The 11,356-nt window shown below is 40.4% G+C and overlaps 1 protein-coding gene across 1 annotated transcript; it reads left to right on the forward strand.

The window, feature by feature from the left end:
- The first annotated feature begins 7,583 nt into the window (after window positions 1–7,583).
- On the forward strand, window positions 7,584–11,058 carry LOC141783590 (phospholipase A and acyltransferase 4-like). The gene is made up of 4 exons (XM_074660976.1): window positions 7,584–7,731; window positions 9,032–9,140; window positions 9,420–9,688; window positions 10,520–11,058. Exons 1-4 carry the CDS (start codon window positions 7,717–7,719, stop codon window positions 10,646–10,648), a joined length of 522 nt encoding a protein of 173 aa, XP_074517077.1. The 5' UTR covers window positions 7,584–7,716; the 3' UTR covers window positions 10,649–11,058.
- The last annotated feature ends 298 nt before the right edge of the window (window positions 11,059–11,356 follow it).

The raw sequence follows: 11,356 nt of genomic DNA on the forward strand, positions 1-11,356 counted from the left end.
TGCTGCTCGCTGCTCTGAGTCTCACTGGCCGGAGCTGCAGAGAACTCATTGGCTTGTCATCTGAGTTTTTAGAGATGACAACTCTACAGTAGCTGGCAAATTTTTTTCTCTTGCTCTCTTTTCTCTTCACGTCTCCTCTCAGAGAAATTCTTGGCTGCATGCAGAGGAATGGAAGAACTGCACCAGCTTGCACAGATAACAAGAAGCTGTTCTTTTTTTACTGTTAGGTGAAGTCCCACATAGCACTGTGTCTGCTCGCTGCCACTACTGCTGCACCAATGAGGAGACATTTGGGGAAAATCTAGATTTGCTTGTAAATAAAAAGTATCAGTTCATTTCTAGTGTCGGGGCTCAAACACAGAAAAGAAAGAAGAAAATAGAAAAGATTCAGACTAAAATGGAATTGCTGCGATTAACAAAATGCTGCACCAGTTGCGAACTCCCTTGATTGTGTTGATCTTTGAGGGAATGAATAGAAGAAGCTATCTTATTACCAGTTTTGTGCTACACTAAGGCCACTCCAAGTCCGCCCAAACACCAAGATTCAAAATATGTTGATGTTGGAACTCGGGGCAAACCTCTTGTTTACGGTTGAAGTATAACTGAACCATTATAAATATGCCCTATCCTATATGTCAGATAGGGACAGGATACATTCATGTAAGGAGGACCAGCACTTTGTGTAGAGGTTACAAATCTGTTGATAGAAGTCTGGATTTAAAGGAATACTTCACCCACAAAATGACCATTAGTATATCAGTTACTCACCCTGTGGTACCTTGAATTATTGAAGAAAACATAGTTTTTCTCTCATTCCTCCACGGTGAACGGAGAATCAAATAACGGAGAAAAGTCTTGATGAATTGAAGGTAAACGGGGGCCACATTTAACAACAGCAAAACTATATCAAAACATCTGTTTACAAACTCTCACACAACTCTTGCAGTATAATCCAAGTCTCATTTATCCAGGCGTATGCTCACCACTTCCCAAACACATACATCTTTGCTAAAACCCTTACTATTACAAACTCTTACACAACTCTTGCAGTATAATCCATGGGCCTTTCCCATTTCTCCATTTTGTGCGTCATCGTCTCCTTGCTCCCCGGTATCTCCGCCCACAGCTTGAGAAATACCTTTGCAAAGGTGCACCATATTTTTCTCGCAAGCCAATCAGAGCAGAATGGGCTTCTTCTGGAGGAGGTATTAAAAAGACAGAAGCTAAAACGGAGTGAAACTAAAATAAGCTGTTTTGCACCATGCACAGATATTCATCTGAAAAGTTTGCATGGAAATTTATAAAAAGTGATTCTGTTTGACCAATGAAATCCTTTGATTGCTGTCATATAATATAAATAATTAGATTGAATTTGCTTCTGTTTGTTGCACAGAGAGTTTGTATCTTAGAACAATGGGTATTTTTTCGGGGTAAACGGACTGTCGGCTGACAAATGGGTTGTTTTTTTTCTGATTATTGGTGTTTAGGAATAACAATGTGCCGTCCCTTTCTCAACCCCCAATAATGTACGACAAACACGACTATGTCAACAACCAAATAAAGGACAATATATGGCTTGAAATCGCCAAACAGCTGGGATACGATGAAGACGGTAAAGTAGCTGATATGCACTTGATGACGATATGTGTTGGTGTTGGAATGGGGCTAGCCACAACAGCTAGCGTTGGCATCACATCTGGGGTCCGATTAGTTTATATAGGTATGTGTAGCTAAAGTTAGCCCACTAGACGTTCTCTGTCTGGATACCGGAACACGGATTTTCACATTCCTGCACCACATTTTCGCATCGCACTGGGGAGAAACGGCTTTAAGTGGACAAACTCTGGCTTGTTTAAACATCCCTGTTTGCTTTTTCACCTCTACTTTTACTACTGTTCCCCTTTTAGTATCTAAACTGCCTTTCAGTGTAATTATTCCCAGTATGCCCCCACTACAGTAATGAGGAGCTCCGGTGTGAACTCTGCCCCCAGCCGCCCCCCGACCATCCTCACTGCGCTGACCAGTCACCATGGCAACTGGCACGAAACTCATTTTCCTGAAATTTGGAAAAGAGAGAAGAGAAAGAAGAAAAAAAAAAGAACAGTTGTATTTGCTGTACGCGCTGTGAAAACACATCTTTCATATGGTGCCAGAGGGCCTGCGAGGCTTTGTCCTCTGTACAAATATGAGTGGCAGCCTCTTTTCTAGCCCTGAGCAAACATCACAGGCCTCGTCATCCTCCTCCTCCTCCTCCTCCTCCTCCTCATCGCTCGCTGCATGGGCCGAAGGTACCGTGGGACTGCTCTCTGTAGACGCAGTGTAAAGAAAGAACCGGTGGCACTGGGATTGATCTGGCTTTAATTAACCATTGTACGATGATCCACGACTTCTGCCAAACAGCCGGCATGATTTACGGCCCGCCTGTGGTTGGATGTCGGTACGGGAGGCGGCTTCAGCTGTAAAATGTAGTCCAGACACCACAAACATTAATCTATTATCTAAGACACCAAATATAGACATTTTAATTTCCATAAAATCTGCAGCATATTTTCTCCAAAATTATGTTATTTTTTTATCAAACAAGGAAATAAGGTCTGCCTTTACATTTCAAAAAGTTTGTCCCACTTTGTAATAAGACATGCTTTATTTATAATGTTGGAAACAATGGTTTTGTGATGTAAATTAATGATTTTTAATAACATTTAATAAGGCTATATTGATCAGTAATAAGGAGAGATGGGACAAAGTCATTGTCTTGCAAGTTATAAGTGTAAGTAGATCTAAAGTCCTGAGTGAAGTCTCTAGTCAAGTCCAAGTCTGAGATTCAGTGTTTTGAGTCCTAAACAAGTCATTTTCATTCATTTTACATTTTTTAAATTATTTTAAAGTATCAATTATAATAGTAAATTTACAGAAATAATTAATACTTTTTAAAACTTTGTATTTTTTACTTCCAAATGAACTTCCACGCAACAGTTTTATTAATGATTTACTTTCTGATACCAACAAGTCTGAAGATATAAATGTGTTTTAAATTATTAAAGGTGCTACAAACAGGTTTGTAACACAGGTTTGAAGCAACAGCGAAAGTGCTGTCAGAGCTAACATTGTTTACCTGAGGGGGAACCGGAGGGTGAGGGTGTTACGCTCTTGCGATGATGCCGTTGGTCGGAACGTCGTTCTCAACCGTAACCGCCGTATGAGAGCAGTGCAAAGCAGCGGCTGTGAGCGAGCCAGTGGGGCACGCTCACATGCACGCACAGTCGGCCCGGTGATGTCATCAAAGCAATAATAATGCTCTGCAAATCAAATTTAGCATCTTTGAGAGTGACGAGTTTCCCGCTTTCTAGAAGCTAGGAAAAAAAGTGCTTTGAAGGGAGATACACACTTTCACAACCTGGCAACCCAAAAGTTGGTCATCTTTATGGCTTAATACTGATCTATAGTCTATCATGAAATGATTTATCAACCCTTAAAGGTACAGTGTGTAGGATTTGGCGGCATCTAATGCTGTGGTTGCAGATTGCAACCAACTGAGTACCCCTCCTCTCACTCCTCCCTTTCCAAGACTGCAGTAACGTGAGCCACCGAGTGCAAAACCATGGTAACACCGTAGGCCTTGCTCAGAGGCCATCCTCACCGTAATAACACTACTTTAGGATCAACGGAAGTCAGTGATTATACACTAAAGAAAACAGTTATTAATATTATATTCCATTTCTGCGAAATAGATCCCCTGAAATGTTACACACTGTTCCTTTAATGAAGCCATAAAATCAAACTTAAAAGCCCTTCATACTTACGTCTTATGTAAAAGCAATGTCATGTTTCATTGTTTAAAAAGTGAATACATAATAAGTATGTTTTTCTCTTGCCCCGTAGTGACCTCCAGTCATTCATGTGTTTTTGTATGTCTTTATTTACACACTGTTGTGTGTACATACTTTTGTCACCTTGAGCTTGAGCCAAAAGGGGACAACTCTTTCCTGAGTGTGCGTGCGACCGTCCGTCTGTCAGCCGCTCACCACTCCCTCGTCAACACCACAAATTCCTGAACATGGATTATTCTCAGCTGATTGAAGTGTTTTTTCTTCTCTCAGGCCAATGGCGAGGAAAAAGAGCTCAAATCACTGACTAAGCAGAACGCTGTCAACAACATCTCCTCCCTCTCTCAGTGTAACAGGCCGAGGATCACGCTGCGCTCGCATCGCTACCAGTCAATACGTTAAAAAGACATGAAAAAGAGGACGGTATTAGCATATCAAAGGCTCAACATCTGACACAGCCCTGCCTGCCTGCTTGAGCCTACAGTAAGAGGGGTGCGGCGGGAGGAGGAGGTTCGACTGTAGGAGGAGGAGGAGGAGATGGGAAAAGTGAATGTCCGCCGGTCGAAGTTCACCGAGGGTTTCACCAATGCTCGTCAGTCACACGAGGTAGTCTGCACCCACAAGGGCGGGATTAGGAGGGATACGAGGGGGCCGACGTTAGAGATGAGAGCTCTGCTCTCTGCCTCGGGCTCTGATTAAACTCCTCACACTCACATACTTCCACACATACTGTGAAAGGCCAGAGGTCAAAAGTGGAGGAGTGAGAGGGAGGGTGGGAAGAATAAAAGGATATGAAGTAATTGAGACAGAGAAAGAAAGTGTCAGAGGGCAGGAATGAGTGAAACAAGGAATGGAAAGAATCAAAAGGTGTGAAGCTGGTAAGAAAAAATGAGAGACAAAAGTAAATGAGTGAGGGAGAATCCATAAATCCAGTATGATTGAGATGACTACGTCCTTTACAATTTACATCTCGTGCTAAAATCCAGAGCCAATTTAGAAAGAATGGTATTTTTTAACCAGAACTATGATCTTTACGCTCTTGAGAGGCATCATCTCCTTTTCAAAAGATCAAAAAAGGATATTATATTTCCCCAAATAATCTAAAAACATAAATAAAAAGGTGATGAAAAAATTTATAAACAATAAAAAACACACAAACTAAATTAGGATAAGTATGCATACAGTTGGGACATACTACTTCGTCATAATAATGTTCCTTGAACTTTGACCAAAGCATGCTGGCTTGCATTCTGCTATATGCGACCGTGCAGTAGGACATCCTGGTATTTCTGGCATCGCCATTGTCGTAGGTTCTGGTGAACCTGCATGATTTCGTCTATTTTCGCCGGAATCCAACCCGTTGGCACCGATGGCGAGCATTACGAATAATTAAATAGAAATAGCCAATCCTCTCACTGATGGTCTTTCTTGCTTATGCAGGTCGTAAAGAGGCCTCAGTATTACTTTGAGACTGTTCCATAACCAGTTAAACAGTAACTTTAAGTGCAGCACTTCTGCTGAAGTGGTTTATTCTAGTGCTCCGAGAGTGAAATAAGTGAAAAGAGAGAAAGAACGAGGATACAGAATATGATGTCGAGAGGCTGGGTGGAGCAGCGGGCAGGTGACGGCATATATGGCACGCGGTTCAACAGGTGCTGTGGTAAAAGGCAGCGCTGACAGACAGGAAGAGAGATGAATGTTTGGTGTCAAATCGCTCTCTGGCTTCTGTCCGCTGTCAATGAGGTGAAGACAACCAGAAGAAAGCAGAACAGTGAAAAGAAAATACAGAGGAGAAAAAAAAGGGAAAGAGGAAAAAAGCTTGTTGGCCGGGATGCAGGACTTACTGTATTACATCTGTATTTAATAAAAGGCTCAGCAGCATTGATCTGAGCGGGGGGAATATCTCCAAACATCCTGCAGAGCTAAAAGGCCGGTGGGATCGCGGTGCTTGTCTGATGGAGGGCTTCCTGTTTTAAGCACTTAATGAGGAACTGGGGAGAAATTGAACTTCCAGGTCTCCCAGCCTGCACGCTTTCCTGCAAATCATTTATCCAGTTCGCCCCGACATTCACCTGCCACTGCTACATTTGTGCAAGTGTATTCGATTTTTTAAAGGTGCTTTGATAGATTTTGGCCACTAGGGGGCAGAGGAACTCCAGAACAAGCTGACAGACTAACAGCGTCGACATATTATCACATTATCAAGCTGTTATAAGCAGATTATTTCCTATTTTCACTTCCCAGCTCTATTTATGACCCTCAACCAAATCAGTTGTTTGTCTTAAAGTTTGATTGATTATTAAGTGTAATTTCTCATCAAGCAATGATCTGATAGACTAACTGTTCGCAGCTTAGCACCTTTAAGGTCCAGACACACCCACCCGACATCAAAGAACTAGCAGCGACGAAGGCCACCAGTTGCGCCGCCTAAAGTCGACTTTGTTTCTGACAAAAAGTTGCCCTCGAACACACCTTAAAGACTACAGCTGACGGCCGACTACCACGTACGTTCTGAGCCTGCGTGAGAAGAAATAACTCTCCACACCAGCAGGTGGCGGTAGTCTGAATTTGTCATTCAAAAAGGGAAACCGGAAGACTGAGGACGGCGGATATACAAGCCGCTGTTAGGATACGTACATGAAATAAAGCGCCGTTTGCCGACCATTTTCACACCACTCTCACAAACCACTTAGCTTCATTCCAGATGGACATGTCACTGTGAAAATATCCGTGTGTTGGAATTATCAGATGAGATGAAAATGAAAAATGAGAAAAGCCTTCTGTGTTCCTCTTGACTTTACTCGTTGAAACTGAACAGCCAATCACAGTGATTTCTCTCACCGACGGGTGCCGCCGCCGAGTCAACATGCTGAATCGGCCGAAAAAACTGTGCCACGGACAGACTAGAGCCGAAAACTAGGCTGAAAGACCCTCACCGACAGCACCAATCTGTCCGACGGACGACTATCAGCTTGATGTGTCAGGACCTGTAATTTCATCCCTGTAAAAACTGAGATATTTCACTTGATCAACTACTGTGTTTTTTCCATTTGGAGAAACAATTTTTGGTAAATTAGTTATTTACAAAGGCCATGTTGCCTTGTTTGCCCTTGAGCGATTCATTGTGAACCATCTCATTTACAAGTTAATTCCCTCCAGAAGGACGTTTCATTAACTAACCTGTCCATCTTTGACTCTGTGAATCAGCTGAAGGGCAATGAGGTGAAGGTCTCTGCCTCCGTAATGAGCATAACGATAGATATTTGTATTCTAAGTACACGCTGCCGATTATCTTCTGTCTTGAATTGTGTGCGTTGGTAAATTGAAGCTCTCTCCTGACTGTGTATTGAGTTACCAAAAAAACCCTCTTCATTTAATGGAATTAAAATCAATAAAGGCAATTATTATCTGTTAATGTAGAACTGTTGAGTAGGCTGGTTTTATCATTGTAAAATTAACAAACATTGAATCATTGTAAATGAAAATCTAAAACTTGACTTGATAAGATTTCTTTAATCTAGCATAAAGATCAGGTCACTGCACTGAAACTTAAACCCAGAGGACTTTGCAGAAGCATGACCGACTGAACAGTTCAGGAGAAATGAAACTTAGCCTTTGCAGCTTCCTCACCACCTCCTAATGCAACCTTTGTATTGGCTCACCCAGTCAATGATTTGCAAATTAAGGCCACGCAGCCTGGTTATTAAGTGTGTACCAATGTGCTTATCTAGTCTTTGTATGTTTGCGTCTCAGTTTTTACCACCCATTATCAGGTGATCAGTTTGCTTCTGAAACGTGAGCACACTTAGGTTTCGTTCTCCAGCGGGGATAAATAGGCTGCGAGTCGCTCCGGTTCTCATACCTGGCTCATACCTGAAGAACTGAAGACATGGCTCCAACACTGGTGAGTCTCCTGCTGCTGGTCAGTTCGTGTAGATTTAAAGCTGCTTCAATTTAATCTCTAACATGGTAATGTTCTTTTACACTGGCAACATTTTTAAATACATTTTAGTATTTAGTAGTAGTAGACCACTTACACACCAAAAAACTGACAATATCCTGATATTTTCAGGTGGAATTTCATTCATTCATTCTTTCATTCATTCTCACTGTGCAATATCATTTTCCACCTGTGTAATTTTGTTAATAGTCTGTTTATTGTCAATACTGTATAAACTGCTCCTATTTTTATACTTCTATTTAAATGGTTCATATTTTGTTACACTTTGTTTAGCTCTTTTTTACTGTCTTAGCTGATGCATCTTGTTTTTTGCACTATCCCCTTTGCTGCTGTTCACTGCAAATTTCCCCACTGCGGGACTAATAAAGGAATATGTTATCTCATCTTATATAGATTTGATATAGTATATATATAGTATTCATGGATTACATCATGTAAATTGATCCAACAGACTTTACTTTGGGTTTTCTGCTGTAAAGCAATGTGTTACTATTTTAGTCAAAGTAAACTAAGACACTAAAGTAACATTAAACACTAAAATATGAAGAACATAGACAGCAAGAACAAACAGGATGAAATGACACAACAAGTGTGATATCGTAATGTTAAGAAGTGCATTTGTCATGTAAGAGAAAACTCCCAAATCTGCCAGTGTTGACTAGTTGGATCTCTGCAGGTACCTTCTTTCCACAACATGTCATGACAAGATCTAAGTAAACTGGGTGTTACTGGGTGTACCCTCACTGTTTTATGATTCATGCCCTGATACATTTATTGATTTAGTATAATGTCAGGCAGGAAAAAGAAGAGACTCATTTCAAGCAGGAACATCCTTATTAAGCCAAGTTTTCTTGTAAACAAACAAAGGTTATGTTTGCACTGTGTATCCTTGAGGTTTAACAAACATATTGAAGGCATTTCTTTTCTCATAAAACATTTGCTGATTTTTTTTTTTTTAATTTTTAAAATTGTACATTGTTAACATCCACGTTTACTAGCTTGCAATCTTCTTCCCTGCTTTTTTTGTGCATTGCTCCTCTTCTTTGCGTGTTACTGCTGCTAACTGTCAAACACCGCAATGACGCATGCATGTGCACAAACAAAACGGGAACCCACATGTGAAACATTACTCAAAGTCGTCAGAAACTCCTCTAGAGGACACCTTTAAGTTCTCGCTGACTACACGCCAAGTTTATTATGTTTATCTATATTTAAATTTTTATTGTTTTTCTTATCATTTTAGTTTGACCATGGTGCAAAGCCCGGGGACCTGATCGAGATCTTCCGTGGGTCATATGAGCACTGGGCCGTCTACATCGGTGGAAATGAAGTTGTTCATTTGATTCCTCCAAGTGAGTGAACTGTTGTATTTATTATATTCATTTTGGAAAACCATCTATAACATTCTGTCTGCCACATTTTGTTAGTTAATTACTAAAATAAATACAAGGCTTTTGAAGGCGTTATCCTCAGATGGAAATTATCAGCCAATAATGTATGTAAATGTAATATAACAGTAAAGACAAAGACTTAACGAATGTCAATGTATCCTTTCCCTCTTTGCCTGTATCCCTTTTCTTCTCCAATCCTCTTTATTCTAACTGCCTGTCTCTTCTATTATACAAACACAGGTGTTGATTCGGGCCCTTTCGGTAACCTGTTGATGCTCCTGGACAGCAGCAGAGCAGAGGTGAGGCGTCAGAAGATCTGGGAAGTGGTTGGCCGCCATCGTTTTATCATCAACAACCTCCTGGATGACGAGTACCGGCCTCGCGAGCGTCGCATCATCGTGAGGGAGGCATGCAGGATGGTGGGCTGGGAGCTGCCATACTCTACCGTCACTAACAACTGTGAGCACTTTGTCACGGAGCTACGATACGGCAAGCCAGAGTCTCGACAGGTGGGTACCCTGTGGCTTTTATACTTGACTGCTTAAGCCTACATAACAAACAGACTTATTTGAACCCAAACCACGATCTTTTCCTAAACCTAACCAAGTAGTTTTGTTGCCTAAGAATATCCAAATTGTTTCCTGTGAAAAAGTATGTTTATTTTGAAAAGACAGTGTATGCATGTTATGATCGGGAAACTGACACGTGCAAAACTGACGCTAGAAACTGAGAGAAATAAAAGTAATTCTGCCAAAATCAAACCTCTCCACTTTAATCATAACAGAATTTAACAGATGTAGTTGTCACATATTTTATTGATGTTTCAGTGTGAAATCCCTTTATCAAAGTGATGCACAGCCCTGGTGTGTGTGTCTGCACCTGGATACTGGACGAGTTTATCATATAAGCGTCTCGTTCGTTGTAACAATACACAAATCTAGCCCCAATCTATTTCAGTTGATAAGAAGCAGATGTGGTGCTAAATGAATTGTGATTGCTCATATTTCAAACAACAGACGATGATTAATAAGCTGATTCAAAAAAGCTTGTTTAATCAACCCACTTAGTGCATCTGTCACATTCACTGAGTCGTAGCTATAATTAATTATACAGAAAAGCTTAAAAAAGCCATTATTCATTTTTTTGGGCTAGTTTTTATATTGTACGAGCAGTTAAAACTCTAAAACGTTGACATACACGTATGTAGAAATGCTGATATGAAACCTATTTTTGGTTCAGAAATGTCAAGATTCAATGTATAACCCCAAACCCACATTAATTATTTTCAATTGCAAATATAATCACAATTGAAATGGTTAAATGTTGACGTTCTCTTGCAGGTTGACAGAGCAGCCGTGATTGGAAGCGCAGCTGTAGCCGGTGTCGGTATCGCGGCTTTGGGTGTCGCTCTGTTCGCCGCCTTGCTAAAAGATGACGATGACGACCACAGAAGGAGACATCATAACTGACGGCAGTGAGACAGAAAAGATGAAAAAGGAAAGACCTTGCCATTGTTTGAGTCAACTCACCTGGCAGTGGTTATGATTTATACTATGTGATTAATCTATTGCACATGTGCAAACTGAAAAAGTTGGCTTTGTTGGTTTAGTGCTGTCAACACATAAAAATACAACTTTGGATAAGATTGAGGCAAGCTGCTCTGGAAGAAAATTAAGTTATAGGAAAATCTCTGACTGTTATAATGTTATGGTTGATATTGGTGCTTGTCGAGTTAACTTCATGGCTGTTTGTTTAATGTCTGAAACATGTTTCATTCGCCATATAAGACAATTTGTAAGATTTATTTTAAATAAAATGACGAGGGACGATTTTAAGACTTGAATCTATATGCTGTAAATAAATGTTTGTAGGGGCCATCCATCACATTTTTGCTATTTGTTTACTGTATTATTCTTTTTTGATCTGTCCTTTATTGTATCATTACTGTATTTATATGTGTACAAAATAAATGTAAATCATTACAGGAAAAGAAAAATGTTTTGTTTTTTTACTTTAGAACTTTTTATTTAAGGACATTTTCATTTATATTTCCAAGATTTAGATTAAAAAGTAGCATTACATGCAGACATAGTTGGTCGTATGTATCCCCCCCCCCCCCCCCCCAAAGCCTCAGAATCCAAACAAGTAATTAATATTCATGTTTTCTTGGCAAACAA

The sequence above is a fragment of the Sebastes fasciatus genome, chromosome 15 (genome assembly GCF_043250625.1).
Source record: "Sebastes fasciatus isolate fSebFas1 chromosome 15, fSebFas1.pri, whole genome shotgun sequence".
Classification (NCBI taxonomy): domain Eukaryota; kingdom Metazoa; phylum Chordata; class Actinopteri; order Perciformes; family Sebastidae; genus Sebastes; species Sebastes fasciatus.